At 38.6% G+C, this 19,718-nt stretch overlaps 3 protein-coding genes across 4 annotated transcripts in view; 1 reads left to right on the forward strand and 2 right to left on the reverse strand.

Moving 5' to 3' along the window:
* The window catches only part of LOC121951287 (lumican), a 48,318-nt gene that overhangs the window by 8,966 nt on the left and 19,634 nt on the right, over positions 1–19,718 (forward strand). The gene's annotated exons all lie outside the window — the stretch shown is intronic.
* Positions 75–8,339, reverse strand: LOC121951967 (sodium- and chloride-dependent neutral and basic amino acid transporter B(0+)). Its single transcript, XM_088085030.1, has 15 exons — positions 8,274–8,339; positions 7,382–7,526; positions 7,162–7,293; positions 5,201–5,368; positions 4,923–5,037; positions 4,701–4,833; positions 3,545–3,685; positions 3,316–3,451; positions 3,129–3,221; positions 2,910–3,035; positions 2,707–2,825; positions 2,447–2,546; positions 2,245–2,354; positions 1,094–1,261; positions 75–932 (listed from the first exon to the last, which is right to left on the reverse strand). Exons 1-15 carry the CDS (start codon positions 8,337–8,339, stop codon positions 777–779), a joined length of 1,908 nt encoding a protein of 635 aa, XP_087941156.1. The 3' UTR covers positions 75–776.
* On the reverse strand, positions 12,571–18,737 carry fmoda (fibromodulin a). Of its 2 annotated transcripts, none has more exons than XM_042497691.2 (6): positions 18,619–18,737; positions 17,474–17,856; positions 15,787–15,909; positions 15,539–15,679; positions 15,196–15,463; positions 12,571–13,651 (listed from the first exon to the last, which is right to left on the reverse strand). In XM_042497691.2, the coding sequence occupies exons 2-6, from the start codon at positions 17,831–17,833 to the stop codon at positions 13,500–13,502; spliced, it is 1,044 nt and encodes a 347-aa protein (XP_042353625.1). In that variant the 5' UTR covers positions 17,834–17,856; positions 18,619–18,737; the 3' UTR covers positions 12,571–13,499. The 2 variants fall into 2 exon arrangements, with proteins under 2 accessions (XP_042353625.1, XP_087941124.1); XM_088084998.1 differs by lacking the exon at positions 18,619–18,737 and adding an exon at positions 18,313–18,333.

Here is a 19,718-nt window from a genome sequence, read left to right on the forward strand (position 1 = left end):
TATTGTTTTGAATGTGGCATACAAAATACCTGCTAAGTATAGATGTGGCATTTAAAAGCAGCTCAACATCTGAGATGGACGAAGAAGCTATTTATTGTAGAAGATAACAGAGACGATGTTAACTGACAGGAAACTATTTGACATAAAAACAAGCATGACAACTGACACCGAAACAGTCACTACTGACAGAACAGAACAGAATTATTTCAGATGAAAAAAAGTGAGATAAATAAAAATCAGTTGATCATTGACAAAATCAGAAGTGTTATCTGATTCCAAAGCTAATTCAGCATTATTGTTGACACATGCATTGAATCAAATCATTCCCTTGACATGAAAGCATTGCTATTATTGTGCTAAGTAGTTTTCAAACATTTTTTACTCGTTATTATTGGTCACTGGTCTGTGTGGAGTCCCAAATGGCTCTGCTTCATTTACTGTGAACACATGACCTCACACAAGCTTGTTGCATGCTCCATCTGGAAATGCTGGACAGCAGATTAAAACGTGAAAAGAGTCAAAGAGACTCAGATATTTTCCCCTGAAGATAGCAGACCAAACCACAGCTAAAACTAAAGTGAATATTAACCTTGACATTTAATAGCAGATAAACAGGAAGAGGCCTGAAATGGGATGCCTTTATAACTCTTTTTCCGTTGAAATAATAGGCAAATATTTTCACTTAAAGCAACTTAAACTATGAGTACAATGGTTTGCACAGATCCTACTACTTCACCAAAGGGAAGAAAATGATGGCCAAACATACAAAACACACATCAGAGCCATGAGCTTGAGATTACATTTACATTAACTTCTGGTTTGGTTTTATTGCCCATCCTGAGGTGGCAGCGTTCTTGTGAGTAGCGTTCTCCTCTGTGAACATCCAGGTAGGGATGCCATTCCTCAGCTGGAGTGCACAATGACTTCAGACGCTGTGGAAAGTAAAAGGTTAGGATTGTTTATTTTCCATATCTTTGAATTCATGGGAAAAAAATCTCAAACTGTGCAAAATGCATTGCTTTGAAAAATGTAGACCATTATTGTTTCGAGCCTCTATACTTTTTAAGCTATCACAGAACACACAAATACACACCTTCCAGGGGTTTCCCTTTGCTCTTATCAGCTTATTTACAGCGATGACAGGGATCCAGAGGAGGACAAATACAGCCATGCACCAGCCCAGAGCTAAACCCCACACTGGGTACTGCACTTCTCCATAGTGGGTTGGCTTAAGTGTCATCAGAGACCAGATCAGGATCACCTAAACAACAAACGGCAGCTGATTTCATTCATTAAATCAGAATTAATGTGAACTAATTTCAGGTCAGTTTTATTTATTCATTTTCTTTGCTCAAAAGCAATTACATAAAGACCCTGTAGTCAGTGGAATAAAATGTTGGCATTGTGCATTTCTGCAAACCACAGATATGATACATTCTTAAATAGCATATACATGACAGTTTGGATTACATGAATACCCAACACGTTCTCGCCCCAACTCATCAAATAACTTAACTTTGTTAGTGGACCTATACACATGGCATATTATGATGCCCTCGGTGCTCCCCCTCACATTCAGTGATGGCATGTTAATATATGCTTGTTACATGCATTGTCTCTTTTCAAAATACACTTTATGTATGGTACATACTAACCTTGACCCAATCTGTTTTTTAAAATGAATTCACAACATACATTAAACACTGCAATTTTAAGTTAACTTCCTCAGGTTTAAGCAACAAAAGCACACGATTAGGTTTAGAAACAACAACAACAAAAAAAATTGCTTAATAAAAACACTGTTGTTACCCTCATTGTGACCTCAAGTAACACACATAAATACAGTTGCATGCTACACATACTAGCATACAATGTTGTTATTAAAATAACTCCACTGACTTTTGGTTTCACATGGGAAACAAACAGCAAGCCTTTGGGTGAAAGTCCAGAGTTTGTGGGATTGTAGTGACCAAAGTGGGAATTTTAAGCCAAAATGTAATGTTTTCCTAACCCTAATCAATTGGTTTTTGAAAAATTGCAAAGTGAAGAGTGTTTATTCTGGTAATTTGATTGGATAACTTTCATCCATTCACATAGCTGTCTTTAGCACAATAATTCTTGATTAAACTCCTGTGATGGCACTCAACATCACATGCATGTACTTTCAAGCAGATCCTTCCAGAACATGTGATTAATAGAGCATAAGTCTCTTGCATTAGTGGCATTGTGAGACGTTGCACTCACCACTATTATACAGGGACTTAGGAAGAACCAACACGCTCTCCACCACAGCCAGAAATAGAAACTCTTTTTTCCAATCATCATCTCAATGTCTTTAATAAAACGGTTCGCTCCTGTAATGCATGAGAAGAACACACACACGTTAACAGCTGCAGTTTAAGGCTTTCAGTCTTCATGTGCAAATATCTCCAATTATCATATTTACCATATATGTAGCAGACACCGATGATCTCAAAGAGTACCAAAAATAGCAGAACCCAGGTGGCAACAAAGTGGTCAATTAGAGTCACCCAGTATATTCCTGCCTTTCTCAGCCACACACACATGTACACACGTACACACACACACACACACACACACACACACACACACACACACACACACACACACACACACACCAGCTGAGTATGTTAAGTAGACCTATGTTTACATCAGTACCATAAAGTTACAGTAATGCAGGCTTACCCTTGTGACACAAGGCAGGCCCAACAGGTAGAGGATGGAAGATGTTGTTAGACTCAATAAAGCTCGTTTTGATTTGAAGAATTTCGGGAAGGCATCAAGCAGGCAGGTGGTGATCACCTCTGATGACAGGAAGAAGAGAATTCAAAATAAATCAGCAGTAGATTTAATGATAGTAAAGTATGATTGCAAACTGATGGTCTCACCTATTCCTGCAAACTGAGAATCCAGACCGACAGTCAAAAGCATGAAGAAGAACAACGTGGACCACAGAGGGGAAATAGGAAGTTTAGACAGCGCATCTGGATATGCAATGAATGCCAGGCCAAACCCTGCACAAAGACAAAGACACAAAACATCAGAGGCCACGTGGCAGTCCTCCACATTTTTTCTTTATTGGTGCCCAAATGGTTTATTTGTCTGACCTTCGTTCACCACTTTTTCAACAGGCACTTTGTAGATGTGAGCCATGTGACCCAAGATTGAAAATATGGCAAAGCCTGCAAGGACACTGGTGCCTAGAGATAGATGAAAATATCAAAATAGATAACAGAATATTTACATAATTTAAACTTAATTTAAATAACATTGTTGCAGTGGCTGTGCTCTTACCAGCATTAGTAAGTGTTACAACAAATGAGTCCTTGAACACATTGTTGTGGAAGTTGTTGTAGGAAGCAAGAGTCATGACTCCACCCCAGCCAATGGAGAGGGAGTAGAAGGTCTGAGTTGCTGCATCATTCCAGGCCTAAAAAACATAGTCGTGCTTTTAATCAAAGGAAATGTTGTCTTTTCCTGGCTGTACCTGGTCATAGATAAACATGGATAGTTGGGTCCGTACCTGCGCTTCTGTCAGTTTAGTCCAGTTCGATTGGGAACCAATGTAGAACTCTATCCCATCTCTGGCTCCCTCTAGTGTCACACCTCTGATCAGCAGGATCAGAATCACCACATAAGGAAATGTAGCTGTGAAATACACGACCTAGAGAGACAAAAGCCATGAGTTTCAATTGTGGGAAAAAAAAAAAAAATCATTAATATTTTATTGCATTGCTGCTGGAAGATTATAAAGTGTAAAACCTATCCGAGCTCACGAAAGCAGTTTCGCAATAAGCATGTGACTTTTTATCTCTTCAGCTAGCATTTAGGCCTACTGGTATTTCTGATCTCAAGGTAGTTTTATCTAAAATCTGCACACTGTGTACATTTTTACAAAGTAGTTTGACATTTATGGCAATCCACTTATTCGCCTTCTTACTGACAGTAAAGATGAGAAGAGAGAAACTACTTTCATGTCTGCAGCCAGCAGCTGGTGGGCTCAACCTAGCATAATGAGTGGAAAAAGGGTCAAAGAGCTGGACTGGCTCTATACAAAGATAACTCTAGCACCTCAAGTTCAGGTAGTTTACTAATGAACATGTTGTATCATTTAAGTATGTAAGGTTACAGTGTGCCATTACGTAGCCTATGAATGTAATTTACTGTGAGCTACGTAACAAATGTTCTGTTTGTAACCAAAATCATGACTCTTTTTCTAAATTTAACTAGGTGGTTTTGTTGCTTTAACCTCCTGGGTCTGTCGTATTAGAAAGGAACAAACATATGGCATATATTGGCATATGGGTTTCAGGACTTGTTGCAAATATTAAATTTAACATCTGCACGTTAGTAGAACTGCTGCTCTGCCTGTAGATGTTTGGTCTTGTTACTAAGCTTGCAAGCATATACCAAAATGTGGAACTAGTCCTTTTAACAAAGTAAATACAGATAGTGATAAAAATGATTGACTCCCTGACTGTCTCATGGCAGCTGAGCATGGATCAAACCATTTTTTGGCATGTAGCTGAGTGAGAGGCATGCTTTGTATTGTAGGAAACCCTTCAGATAAAAATGATGGGATGTTTGGCTGTTTGATGCTTGTAGTGGGCTTGACACATGCGTTGGCCCTGATGTTGGAACGTGAACAAGGACTTCCTATGATTTGGATGTTGTCTTACTTTGCCTGATGACTTGATGCCTTTGATGAGCGCTGCAGCAACAAGAATGGAGCTCAGCAGCAGACAGAGGGCCAAGTGCCAAACTACTGGTCCTGTTTCATCTAGACCGCTGGATCTCTGCAGAGCCACATGGCTGAGGAGGAGAGACATCTGACTGTACAGCCACAGCAGTATGACAAGTGTGTGTATTCGTGCTTGTTTGCACCAGTGTGTGGCTCTTACTCCCAGTACTGCTCACTCGGGCTCTTTACTGGAACTGTGATCATGTTGGCTGAAGGACAGGTGCTGTTTTGCAGAGTCCAGTTGGTCATTAAAACTCCACTTACATTGCAGTACACTGGAAAAGTAAAAAAAAAAAAGTCAATGTAGTGAATATTTACAAGCATTAATTTCCCAGAACGGAAGACTTATTTTAGCATGTAGGTTTGACCTTAAGTGTATGCTGTTGATAATTCTAGTTAAAGTTGCACAGAACTTTTGAAAGAACTGGAGATGAAAACAAGCACCTATAGGCGTGTTGCTGCAGTTACTGTCAGCCTGATTGAGGCAGCTGGCCCACGGCAGAGGCGACTGGAAGGAAGCGAACATGTAGTACAGGCTGTAGCCGATGATGACGTTATAATAAATTGATACTATTAGAGTCACCATAACCATGGCAATGCCAACACCTGGAGAGAAGGAGAAAAAGAGGGTATAAGGCACTGTTAATTTTATATAATGTTGGTTTAATCAGCCTCTTTAAAGTTTTTAGATTAGTTCTACCAAAATCACAGCTGTTGCAGCGGTCCTAAAAAAATGTTATTTCTTTTATTTATTTTAAAACAGTCTAAGCTATTCTTCAGAAGGCTAGATCATCCTTCAGTGTAGATTAATGTCATAACCTGGAAGCAGCTAACAAGCTGTCCAAATAGAAAATGTCAGTAATTGTGATTGTGACCAACTGCAGCAATCATATGAACTCTAATCAAACATATTGAGTTCTGCGTGCAAATGGCAAATGACTGTCCACAAAGCTAGATTATGCTTGTAGTCATTTTGCAGTAATGTACTTTATATTTTATGTTAGAAAATAATTTTCTCATAACTTATTTTCTGTGGATTAATCTACAGGACCAAATCTGATAAGCAGACTTTCTGCAACAACTTTAAATCAACAATGCTGATCCCTCATTCAGTGTCATTATGGCTTTGTTGCTTCTATTAATGTGTCGTACATCATTATTTGCAATGTCATCAGTAATAAATCAAAAAATGTCATTTAATATCACCTCAAATATAATTATCATTACTAGTTCAAATTTCTATGCAAATGTCGACTGATCCCCAGATCACATTCACGTAACATAAATAATACTTGATGTTCAGATGTGTATCGTAAAGCAAAAGTCAGGTGCCAATATCAACATTGATGTTTCTTGCTCTCAGTGTTTATATGGCCATTTGACCAGTGAATTCTACTGCTATAGACAGAATCACAATGTTTATTTATGATAACGTCATGGTAGAAAATCCTTGTGTCATGTACACAAAATCAAGCGGCACTGAGCAAGCGGTGTCTTAGTTTTTGACCACCTTAAAAAAAAACATCCGTTTAAGTGCACACTTTATTTAGAATATTTTCACCACATTACTTTGCCTTCAGACAAATTTTTCTGATAGGAAATTGCTGCTGTTGTATCAAAACCACCAGTCTCCATTGACAAAAAGGTGATTTCATTGATCAGAATACTGGAGTTGCTGGTCTGTTGCGGCCTCCATTGATATTCGTGTATGTAGGATAAAGAGAGCAATTACAGCGTATGCTTACACTGGTAGTCTATGGATTATTTTAGGTGGCTACTTTTTCCCGCAACCCTTGTCCATTGCATCACATTGCTAAGTTTTGTGCCAGTAGATTTGGTTTATCAGATACGGTATAAAAAGCAACACAGTACATAAAATAAGCATAGCAGAAATGTCAAATATGTCAGACCACAGTATTCAACTATGTGTCTTTAAACGTTACAGTTATGGCTGAAAAAGACAACAGAAACCAACATATACCCCTGCAATCGTAACCAGTTGCCAGTTGTCTACCTGGAAATTTTTTGTTGTTTTTAGCGTGATGTCTCAGTGATTCAGTCTGTAACTGTATCATAGTTGACAACATAACCATTCTAAATGGGTCCCTTTGTGTTGAAAACTGTTAATGAAGCAGCTGACAGGAAGTATATTGGGACATAACTGGACATAATTGGGCAACAGAATAGCAGTGAAACGGTCTATAAGGCTGTAATACAGCTTGTACTGATGGTTTGAATGATTGTGCATCCTCAAAGGGTTAAAGCCTTAAAACCAAACAACCCAAAGCTCCTCTGAAGTTAACCATTAACCAACAGCCTCATGAAATCCCTCATGTTTGACATCTTTACCTTTAGATCTACCCGACTGATCTGTCCCAAATCTTGGATGCTAGTCTTACCCTGCAGGATTGGCACTGCCCTCCATATGTTAATTGGACCTTGACTGCAAAACTGCCCAAAGGCACTTTCCAGGAAGAAAAGAGGGATTCCAGTCGCCACCAACATCACAAAATAGGGGATGAGAAAGGCTCCTGCTCAGAAGACAATTAAATACAATATCAACAATGGTGCTATCGAACAGGATTTCCAATACTAATCCATTAGACACCAAATGTTTACCCCCTCCGTTCTTGTAGGCCATATATGGGAATCTCCAGATATTTCCCAGCCCAACAGCGTAGCCGATCGTAGAGAGGATGTACTCCCTCTTGTTGGCCCAGTTCCCGCGCTCAGTGTTCTCATCCCCATCATTCACATGTGGATCCTGCCCATTGGGAAATTTCTATTAAGTATTTTTTTATGTGGTAAAAATTTCTGAAATATCTCAGATATTTTATATTGTACCTTGAACATCATAAGAAAAACAACGGCAGTGAGAACAGTTAAGTTTTGAATGATACTAAATAACAATATTTAACAAAAATGATGTCAGTGTGATATCAAGGTGTTTCCAAGCTCAAACAATAGTCACTTCTACAGCTGATTTCACTGTTGATCATCTTGAGTAATTCTCCTTACTGCTAAAACAAACATGATACAAAATATATATATATATATATTTTTTTAAAAAGGGGCCTTTTTACTAATAATTTTAAAAGTGATTTCCACTCTTGTGTCACACTGAGATTTTATTTTGGTGGTTTCAGCGTGTTAATCATCACTTTCACGTCAAAAAATTATCATCATCATTACAATTTCACTTTAACGGCCACTTAAATTAATCCATTATAAAGTATTTAAATTAGATCTTGCTTCACCTCCTCTAAACTCACATCATAAAAAAAAACATTTTTAAAAACTTCCTACAATTAACAAAAAAAAGCATGGATTTTTTTTTCTGAATTAAATACTAAATCAAGCAAACACTATGTTTTGTGTTCCTCTGTAGACTTGCATTGGATTTCTTAATTACAAATACATGCATGCACCCAATTCCTCAGTCTGATTCAATGTAACTATTTTGTGGCAAACTATGCATTAAAAGTCCAGTCAAGCTGGTTTGCAATCCTACCTGGTCGACAACAGCAGGATTTCTGAAAATCAAATCTTTGAAACTGCTCCAGCTGTATTCCCTCATGTCCTTTCACCAGCTTGTAAATGGTCTGTATGAGAAATCCAAATCACTCAGGTAGGTCTGTTTAAAAGTCCCCCCCTCCACCTCCGACAGACAAGGGAGTGATGTTTTCAGACCAATCACCTGCCCTTACCCTCCTTCCTACAACACAGCGGAGCTTGTGCTTGTGCAGATATTTTTTTTTTACTGTAATCATGATTTAATGCACAACAGTGAAGGAAGTCATCTTCTTGATGACATTTGTGACTCACCTGAACTCATCCAATATGATATAGAGGTTGTTAGTGTCAGTATTACGTTAGTACTTCCAACCCTCATATTTCCTATGATGCTCATTTTTGCTCAACTATACCATTCTGCCAAAATAGACCTGCACTCTTTCAGACTCCTCGCCTCAGATTGTGTTAGTGCTAACAACAGTTGATCTTTTATATTGATAAATAGGCTAAACAGTGGAGCTGTGACTGCCGTAGTGTGTTAATGTGAGTGTGTGTGTGTGTGTGTGTGTGTCTCAGGTGAGTGACTCTATACCGGTAACCACGTTTTAACAACTACTCCCTAAAGCCACCGCTGTGACTGATGATGGATAGTTCTCATTTTGGTCAGTGACATCAACACATAATCACTGTGCTGTTAGCATCTGTGTCACACATAATCACAACCTGATGATGTGACCACAAGTATGCCAGATGACATGACTGATGACACAAAGAGATAAATGAAAAAGTCTTACTCTGCCCATCAATTAACAGATTATTACAAAGCCTATGACACTCATGGTAATAGTCATAGATAAACAGACACACAGACACATTACAAAACTGTTGTGTGTGTTGCATTTAACCGTATTTGGTATAAGCTATTTTTGTGTGTTATGTGAATGTATTCTGCCCCTCCTGTTTTTTAAAGAAATGTTTGAAATGATTTGTCTTAATTTACCAATAATGAATAATGCATTTTTGAAAATACAGTTTCTGATTTTCTTTTTGTTGTTTTTTGCCACAAACAAACACCTTTTAAGTTGATATGTTGAGAAGTTGATATGGCAAACAGGCAAGACAGTAACCTTTTCACACATCAAGCACTTTAAGTGCAAGATGAACATTCATGTGGCTTTGTGTGTCTTTCCACCGAGCACATGTATTGTAGGTCCAATATCTGCTCTCCTTTTACCTCCGTTTTAGTCTCTACCCACTCCTGAAGGAAATATCTGGCCTTTATCAGCTAAATGCTCCACTATGTTCATAATCTTTCACTAACTTAGACTGTCATCATGTGCTAAGCTGGTATTGCGTAAAGTGGACTTTCAGAGGGTTTGTGTTGTTGCTGAAAACAGCTGCCTGCTCTGACTGAAACTGGTCAAGATGCAGTCACAAAACTTTACAGGTGTGTAGTTTAGATCACTGCAAAGTGGTCCGAGCAATTCCACTGGAAATTCATTTTAACTTTTGAATTGCAATGTTGTGGCTGATCTCATCGCAAGATAGTCTCTGTAGTTTCTGGGTTTGTCACTACATGGGACCTCTTTCACGTTTTTCTTTGATATATGTTAAAAATCATAGACTCAATGGACGTAGCTGGGGTGACGTCACCCATAACTTTGTTGACTCCTGTTTTAAATCTTCGAGTTTGGCATTTTGTCCGTCGTCATCTTGGTTTTGTGGTGTTGGTTTTCGCTTGGATAAAATTAAGCAATAATTACACAATTTAGCAATCATCCCCAGTGTACCTGTGTGCATATTTGCAATACAGGTGCCACCATCAGGTTATAGTTATTAAGTTCATTGGATCAAGAGAACGTCAGCAAACTTTGTTAATGGATATATTTCGAGTCTTATATTGTTGGAGTTTTTTTTTTTTTTTTTAACATTTAGCTACAGTTAGGAAAATATCTTCACCATATTTGACATATTTCAGATTTCAATTCAGGCTTTCAAACCAAATTTTGATACTTGAGCTTAATTGTGACAATTAAATAAATTTGGCTGTGAAATCAAATGCTCATATGCATGATCATAATTAAAATAGCTCAGCAGATGCACAAGGCATTTTTTTTTTTTATCACTGAGTTCAAAAAGTCCAGATTGACTAATTTTTGTAGCAAAAAATGTTAACATGTTAATAAAGCTGTTAATAAATAACAGTTTCATAAAGTGCACATTTGCCTTCATCTATTTACTCTAAGAGATTCAAGCTTAATGATACAGGAATACTGTCTTGGAGATTACATTTACATTTGTGGCTGTTCCAGTTGGTTTAATGCTCTAAAGAGAAACACTGGTGACGATCTGCTGGTTCAGTCTAACTTTGGCCATCAAACACATCCACAAACTGTATCACAACCGAATTCATTTGGACATATTTAGTTAAATCAAGCACATGAAAGTATTTTACACCCACATTTTTTATGCTTTGGTTATGGCTGAATGACAGAGCATGTGTTATTTACAATAACCAACTTTCTTGTGATCTGTTGTATTGAAAGACAGATGAAACTGGCTTGTACGTTTTTAGTGGAGAGAATAGCATCATCTGTTATCATTGACCTCTAGGTTCTTACATAGACAGGGTGTGGTTAATTCTCTGCTCATGATGCATGTGTGTAATATACTTTACTTGATGCTTTTTTGGTTTTGGAGCCATTTTGGTCAGTGACGTGTGGCCACAACTCGGACACTGAAAAGCTCTAATATATACTAGCTGTAATGACATTATCTGCTGGTGTGGCCACAGATTACAAAACATAGTTATGGAGAAATATGTAAATATAGACATCCTGTGTCCTGTGACTGTTCCACTGGCCAGCTGACACACAGAGGGTTTAGCCCTGATACTATACAGGACAGCTCTATCTCTTCAGCTAAGCTGATCAGCCTGTTGACTCACTTATTGTCATGCATTTACCTCATGATCAAAAGAAAATAAGTCTTCTTACAGATAATAATAATCATAATAATAATAATAATAATAATAATAATAATCATAATCATAATCATAAAAAAGACTTTATTAAGGACACATAAAAAAGACTTTATTAAGGACACAGAAAAAAGATAATGACACATCATTGTGGGGAAAAAGGATTGAATGTGACGAAAAGGAGTCAGTCAACAGTATCTGTTGGGTATTTTTGGTGGTATTAAAATATATTTAAATATATCTCTGTGGAGATTTTTACCCAGTAGAAACATTTAAATCAGGCCTCACAGAGTGGTAGTTTGCAGTCAATTCAATCTATGACAATTTGTTTTTGTGGCATGGTTGAAAAAGCATTTTCTTTCAGTTCATTGCCTAAAGTATCCTAATTGTGCCGGCATCCTGTGAAACACCACTCCTCTGTGTTATCTGTTGGTTTTATTTAGTGGACAAACATACCATTAGTTACAGCGTTTTGCCTTTTTCCGGTCCCCTCTTTTTATCTAATTTTTTCTTTGTTTTTATTTGGTTTCCTCTTCAGATGTACTGGCCTCTTCAACTTCTTTTCCTCAAATATTTCACATTAACCTTTGAGACAACAAGTGCCTGTGTGTATTTAACAGCAAGTGAGTGTTTAGATAAGCCTTAATTCAACAGATAGCCGCGTCCATTCAGTACGAACAAAAGCTGACTCTGTCCTTAGCAAACTATATCACAGTTCCTCTTTGTTTGTTCTCCTTCAGTCCATTCTTAGTCCATAAAACCACTGAATCAAACCCACATCACACACATACACACAAAGACAGGAATTTTAGAGCACTACTAAGAAAGGATGTACAAGGCCTGACACAACAAGCAGATGGTTGGCTGTCGGTCAGTGCTGGGCCGTCAATGAGGGTCTGTCACCCCACAGTCACTGCAGTTTGTCCTGCACCGTTGGTCCTTGATAGCCTAGTTTGTTTGTGTCTTCGTTCACTGGTGCAACAGCCATTGAGAAGTGGATCTTTCATGTTTATATTTTGAAGTTCTTTTATTTTGAAGCCTTGAGTTTAAAGCCCTGGTATTTAGGATAATATCCCAGGTGTCATCAGTTAGTTAGTCAGCTCAGAAAGATATGAGCATACACTTTTTCAATTGCTTTTATTGTCTTTTACTTTTTAAATATAACAATGGATGTAAATATTTTTGGAGTGAGTAGAATCTTAATTAATCTTAATCTTACTAGGCTGTGAAAATCAACCTATTAGAATCAACATTTAAACACAATAAGTTTGTCTGGGCCTTAAAAAGACAAAAAAATACATTAGTCTTCTTAAAAATTGAAACTTTTATTTATTCCACAACAGGCTCATACACATAAACCCTTTGTCAGTATGATGACCAATCCATGCAATGCATACAGTAACTCGAGAATCATATTTCATACACCTAAAGCCCTTTGTGTAGTGTAACCCACAACAGTACAGTATGAAGATGTTTCACATGGTACATAGATATGTATCCACATCTATAAGAAAAGGTTTCACTGTAAAGAAGAAAAATAAACAGTCACAGTACTTAATCACCAAGAAAAAAATAATGTACCCAATGGCAATTACTTTGGGACATGGTCATCAGAGAAATGATGAAGATATCGTCATGCTTCTACAACAGCTAATGATTTAAAACGATCAACTCACATCATACATGATACATAACATTTTGTCATCAACTTATCAGACAAAACAATGGAAGGCATGCTTTGTAGGAAGAGAGACAAAGACAGCTAAAAACACTGATTACAAAGATCACTGATCCTCACAGCAACATATAAAAAAAGATCATTTTCAATACTGTAAAAAGGAACTTCATACCTGGCTCATGCTGCAATGAAATGAGGCTTATATGCCTCATTTACATTTATTTGATCAATTAATACCAGCCATTTATCCAAATTTGTTAGGAAAAATAATAAAATATTGAATTGTTTATACTTCATAGAAATTAGCTGTGAAATGTGAAATATCTGGTTATTGATGTAAAATGCTTTCATGCAAATAACCACATATTGCGACCTTTGCTTTCACTGTGATGTGAATATTGGATATTACAGTAAGAACTGCTGCCACCTGCTGTCAATGTTAAATTGCGTTGTCGCCCCTGCTGTGCTTTGGTTTTGGCACGCCACACATAAAATATGTCATACTGTTGGTTCATGCTGTAAACTGAGCTGTTTTTGTGAGCAGAGAGCCACACTTTGTGTCACTGTTAGATCTCAATGGTGGATGCCTGGCGCAGGCAGACGGATGACTCTGTAGGGATGTCCTCGCGACTGATCTCATTCCCATCCAAGCGCAGCGTCTGGAGTTTGGAGAAGTTGCTCACATCCACAACACTGCAGAAACTGCCCAGGGTGAACTCTAGAGGGACAGATGGTGGGAAAGAATGTATTTGTGTCTTCCCAAACAAACATCGACATACTTACCCTAAGAATCAGCTAGGAAATGAAACTGCTGCTGAAAGAATATTTTTTGGATAAAACTGAGTTAAAGCTTTGGAAAAAACATCCTTAATTTCTGGTTTTTAGGATAATCTGTTTAATCTGGATTTAATGTGTGATTTAATCAGATTAGATTGACAATTATCTGGAAACAGCAGAAAGCTGTCTGATTTTTATTTACAAATGTTACTAAATCTTGATAGGTGCACAGAAGCATGTGACATCACCTTTTTTCAGCAAATGACTACTACTTGGCTGGTGGCAGTAAAATGCTATGTAGTATTAACAGCAAAACTTCATGTAAGCAGGCAGATTTGGGTAGTGGATTGGTCAAACAAACACCAGACTTTTCCTCAGGAGACAGGTGTTTATGTCTAGTGTGAAACCAAGTGAACTTGAAGCGATTTTTTAAGGTATGTCATCACCATATTTCTTTTCCAAACCTAACCTAACTTCAATAATTTTATGATGCCCAATCATGATTCTTTCCTACGCGTAAGCGACGTAACTTGACGTTGAGTATATAACGTCATTCATGGAGCACTAATTTGTTGGCATCATACGAACCATTTTATGAGACAACCCATTCTCATTCCAAAGTTGTCAAATACCGCCGTTTTTACAGCGCTTTCAGTGTAAGCTGATGATGCCAAAAGCCATCATTCGCTATGTATGATGTCCTCTGGATGGTGTTCGCTGAGGATGTGGACAGATGGAACCGTTTGTGTTGGTATTATATGCTGGTGGACAGCATCTGCTGTGGCAGCGTGATATGTGGATGCTGAGCATTAGTTTTGAATGCAACTGTCACATGCACATGATATACCACTGGATGGCATCAGAATGAAATGCTGCCAGTAACAGTATAATATAAGGAGCATAAAGGTCCCTATAGGATGGAGGGGAGGGGTGGGGGATGAATCCAACAAACCCTGGTCTTTTCTACGGTTGTCCAGTGTTCCCTTTCCGTCTGAATGTCGTTTTTTTTCTTCACCATACCATGTGCCTCTTTTGCCTAAACCTAACCATCCATGCCAGCATGTGCGTTTGCTGACGTCGCACCATTGCCATGTTCTTGTGTTGTCTAAACATAACTACGTGCAGCAGCGTACCACCATGTGCTTATGTTTACATCACTTTAGTGCCATACTGGACCGTCAACAGCAGACGCAGAAGGATGCCTAGAGTGTGATATGTGGACATGGAAGTCCACTGCAAAGCGGCAACATGTGACAATTTGAGATGAGAACATGTTGCAGCAGGTCATTTTGAACAGCGCCCATCCACAAACCAATGAAAAGAGCACATACCAGAACTGTGTCCAGAACCAGAACCTGACTGACAGAAAGAAGTTGATCATGAAAGGTTTTTTTTCAACTTCCTTTAGTAACTTTAATAAATAGTTTTTTTAAGATGTATGTCATAAAAAGACGCTTATGCTAATGAAAGGTGTGTGCACTTTACCTTTGATCTGGTTTGCTTGCAAATAGAGATGCTGCAGGGTGGTGCTCACTAGGGGGATTCTCTCCAGTTTATTGAAGCTCAGGTCCAGCTCCACCAGCCCAGTCACGTTAAAGGTGTTGGCAGGGATGCCCTTGTCTGTTAGCTGATTGTGAGCCATCCTGATGTACTGCAGCTGAGTGAAACCACCCAGGAAGCCCTCAGGCAGAGAATCAATAGAGTTGGACTCCATGTAGAGTTGGTGCAGTTGCTCTGGCAGGGCCTCCGGGACCTGCGATCAGTTCATGAATATGCTGTGGGAGGTCTGCATGGATTGTCTTTACTCAATTTGCAAACAGACAGTTACCTTCGTCAACTTGTTTCCGCTGATGTCCAGCAGTGTGAGAGATCTGAGTGCCTTCAGTGATGTGCCCATGTCCGTGACAGCGTTGTCATGGAGATACAGGATAGTGAGGTTTTCCATTCCCTCCAAGTCTGCAGGTGTTACCTGGGCAACAGTAGAAATCATTTTAAAGTCTAATGTGTGTGTGATTCACAGCCAAAACAAGTACCGAGAGGCTCTCTGCATGAATATAAAACTATGCAAAGCATTACCTTTTCTATCTTGTTGTGGTTGATTCTCAGGTCTCGCAGGGTGCGAGGGAGGTTTGGAGGAAAGCTGGTCAAATTGTTGTGTTGTAGATATAAACGCTCCAGTCTCCCCAACTGCAAAAATGCCTACAAAATGACATAGAGGATGAACAACTCATTAACATCTGCATAATTACCCCAGCAGCATTCAAAAGTTCAGCTAAAATCACATTGAGTTTTCCAATTTTGCAGTCAAGAACAGTGTTGTGTTTTGAAATTCATTAGTTATTCAGTAGTTTTTTATTGTTAATTTTTAAAGGCCTGCTAGCCGAGTGCTGGCAGGCGCAATAGATACATGTCTACATGTATACAGATATTTCTAAAAACTGATATTTTCCTTTACATTTTGGCCTCTTGTCTACATGCTAATAGAGTTTTAAGTCATTGAAATGGAGATATTTTAAAATGCCTTCTTAGGTGAGGATTTGTCAAAACTCTGGTTACTTTTAGTCATATGGGCAAGTAAAATGAGATGTTTGGGAAAGGATGACCTCATCTCCTTAATTTGGGCATGCCCATTGTTGCTTTTTGCAAAGAGCATATGCTGAAAAAAGCCACAACAGTGGACTAGCACTTTGCTAACATTTTATTAAGACTGCTTGGACTAATGACTACCATAAACTTTTACTTAGTAATGCTGGTCTACCTCAGTGTCCGCAGTATAAAGTTACCCAGAAACAGTTTTGACTCATGAAGACCAGTCAAACCAGCAGGTAGTGAGGCAATTTTAAGAGCATCAATCATATCTTTGAGTGAACTCCTTTGTTGTTAAATCGAAAGGGAATCAATGGTGATGAGATCTCCAGGTGCTTCGAAAAAGGTTATGTTAGCCCGAACACTCTAATGCCTTTACGAAAAGAGAAGAATGTGGGAGACGGCTTACGCCAACCACCATTTGGGGTCATTTTTGCATGCTAGTGTGGACGGAGATATTTTATAAAACAAAGGCCGTGTTGACAAAAGAAAATATTAAGCGGAGAGGGCAAATATCAGATTTTTTAAATATTTGTGTACGTGTTTCTAAAGTTGCACTGTAAACAGTTTCTAAATTTGCACTGTAGCTAAAGTCATGGGCAAGTTTGGTCAGTTGTTTAACAAGCTATGATACAGGACAAGGTTTATGTAAGTTAGTTGAGAACATATTGCAGTAGTTTTTGGGTCTGGTGTTGCTTTGCCAGAAATCACTTCCTTGTTCACTCCTTATATAATGGACACTCAATAGTGTGCAGGAAATTAAGATTGTGGATGCTTATTTACCGTCATCATTTTGCATCACCACTGATAGAGTTGACCAACTGAAATTTTTGCATCTAAACAGTACTATGATGAAATTCATACAAAGCCATTATGAAATCAAAACATAAATGTCTCAATTTTGATGTCAGATTGTTTTCTCAAAGGAGAACACATGCCAGGATTTTAGCTCATAAAACACCCTATTTTAATCTTAATTAATTTAATTTGGACTTTAAACTGGGAACCACATGTCCAAATCACATATGCAGCAATAAAAATCATGACTTTCCCCATAATAATTGCACTTTGTGAGCCACGTGCCAGCCATCTGACAACCATTTAAACCAGCATCACCACCTCATGCCCTGAGCTCACATGTATGGATGGATCCAACTCAGACCAGATGTCTGTTTACCTTCTTGCTAATGGCGTCAGATGTTAGCTGATTGTGGTGCATCATGAGCCACACCAGATTGGTTGCGTTTGCCAGAGCTGAGTCTGGCACAGCTGTGATAGCATTGTTTTGGAGGTACAAGTATTTCACACGTGAGGGGATGGTTGGCATGGCTGTCAGGCCCCGGCCATCACAGTACATGGCGACTGGGTAAGAGGGGGGGCAGTCACACTCCTCTGGACACTCCCCTCCTGAGGTGTCTGCCTGCAGGAAGCCATATCTCAAGCTCCGCGGGCCATACAGCCAGGCAAAGGGGTCCCCATGTTGGGAGAGAGAGAGTGGAAGCAGGGCAGACAAGAGGAAGACAGTCACCACACGCATTGTCACAGTCGCACAAATCTTCACTGCAAAAAAAGAGAGATAAGACAATACAATTTAAAACGGAGATGGAGGTATTCGCAAATCACAATTTCTTTTTAAACATTTTGAAACAGATACAGCTCAGAGTAAAGAGATGGTATAAAAAGCGTTCTTGTGCTGACTCTGTCTGCACTAAAGGCTTATTCCTCTCTTACATAATATGGAGGCACAGTATTTGCCAAAATGGATGAATAAAATGTCTATTAAGGTGCGTAAATATTTGAAAAAACAACTTTGCAAAAGCACAACTTCTCACAAACCATTAGAGATGATCTTTAGTAGCTGCTAAATGAACAGTCAAGTGAAAGTTTATTTTCATTTAAATTACAAAAATGCATATGAAATACATCTTCCCTGGCTTTCTCAGTCTTTAAAACTATATTTAAATAATAGAAGACAACATTAATAAGAAAGTCAAAAGCACTGTGCAGCTCACTGACTTTGTTTTGGAAATGCCTGCAGAGAGGTACATTCTTAGGGGTCTTAATCCACAGGGAATCCAGAGAGGAAGCATAAAAAAAGAAAAAAACTAGCCATGAATGCCATCTTTGTTAATAGTTCTCACTGCTGCCTCAAAAATTGTGGGAAACTATCCAATAATTACCTTATGATATGCAGAAGCAGAAAAAAGCTAACAAAAACATGACTCTATCAGCACGTTTATTCATCTCCTATAAGGTTACATAGATAAATACCACAGAGACAGACAGACACATGTTAACACACATAAAGAAACACACACATACCTGATCTGAGAGGCTCGCCCTCCTTGTCCCCTCTCTCTCTCTTAGAGTGTGCTCAGGACTGAGGGGGACTCTGACAAACTCTTTGTAAAAAAAAAAACTTTCCTCCCCTCCCTGCTCTCCTTTCCACTCTGCCATCCCCCCTCTCCACTCCTTACTTTATGGCTACCCCCTCATCCACCCGCCCGCACCCCATTTTGTTCGTTCAGGCATGGCCCAGCACACCCACCACCCCACACTCTGGAGCCTCTTTTTCCACTAATGTGAGTGATGTGAGATGCAGTGGCTGTGGGGGATTGTTCCCATCTGTGTGCAGCACACTCCGTCTCTTCCAGCTGAACCCCACTTCTTCCATATTTAGACATTTGCACCTTTGCAACCCCCTCTATTGTTTTTACAGCACCTGAGTTTGTGTGCGTGTGTGTGTGCCTGTGCAGTTTGGTTTATATAAGTCTCGTAAATTGTTATTTACTATGTATTAAGCTTTTTTTGTTAAATAATTGATAACCCATATCCAAATCGATCCCTGTTGTCAGCTTACTGTAGTTGCCATTAGAGTGGAAGAGGTCTGTAAAGGGTTATGTCATTTTTAAAGTTGCTTTTAGCATTAAACTATTATCTTGCAGTAGTATACTCTTGACATTACTTTGACAATACTTTACAAACACAGTTTTTTTTTCTTTTGAGCATTATTTGGATAAATGGATAACAAAATAGTGCACCGAAACCCTTTAGCCCACTTAACAGAAATCTCTGTGACAGACACAGTTTTGTAGCAGGGGTGGATCTAACTCTCTCCATTCCTCTCCAGCAACCTTACATCTTGTAAAGGGTTAAATGAAAACATATGTGACGGTCTGTCTGGTCTCAATGTGGGCCTCTTCCTGCCTCTGTATCTTTTCTCCAACACAAGCTCCATCTAAATAAGTGTTATCCTTTTTTTCCTCTCCATCTTCTTCTCAGTTTTTTGCCTTTACAAAAATCTGACAAGATAAGTGTGACTGTTTGATAGATAGGTTAACATGTTTTTGTTGTGGTGGGGGTGTGTGTCTAGAGCTTATTTGTTTTAAAATGAAACATTTTAAGTATTTCACACGGAATCT

The sequence above is a fragment of the Plectropomus leopardus genome, chromosome 2 (genome assembly GCF_026936395.1).
Source record: "Plectropomus leopardus strain MGB_pleo_1.0 chromosome 2, ASM2693639v1, whole genome shotgun sequence".
Classification (NCBI taxonomy): domain Eukaryota; kingdom Metazoa; phylum Chordata; class Actinopteri; order Perciformes; family Serranidae; genus Plectropomus; species Plectropomus leopardus.

Coding starts and splice junctions, on each gene's coding strand:
- LOC121951967 (XM_088085030.1), bottom strand. CDS start 8,339: ATGAGGGAATACAGCTGGAGCAGTTTCAAAGATTTGATTTTCAGAAAT. Junction 1,262..2,244: donor TAAGTCCCTGTATAATAGTG/GTGAGTGCAACG, acceptor TTTGTTGTTTAG/GTGATCCTGATCTGGTCTCT. Junction 933..1,093: donor CAAAGGGAAACCCCTGGAAG/GTGTGTATTTGT, acceptor TACTTTCCACAG/CGTCTGAAGTCATTGTGCAC.
- fmoda (XM_088084998.1), bottom strand. Junction 15,910..17,473: donor CTGACGCCATTAGCAAGAAG/GTAAACAGACAT, acceptor GTCATTTTGTAG/GCATTTTTGCAGTTGGGGAG. Junction 13,652..15,195: donor GCAAGCAAACCAGATCAAAG/GTAAAGTGCACA, acceptor CTGTCCCTCTAG/AGTTCACCCTGGGCAGTTTC.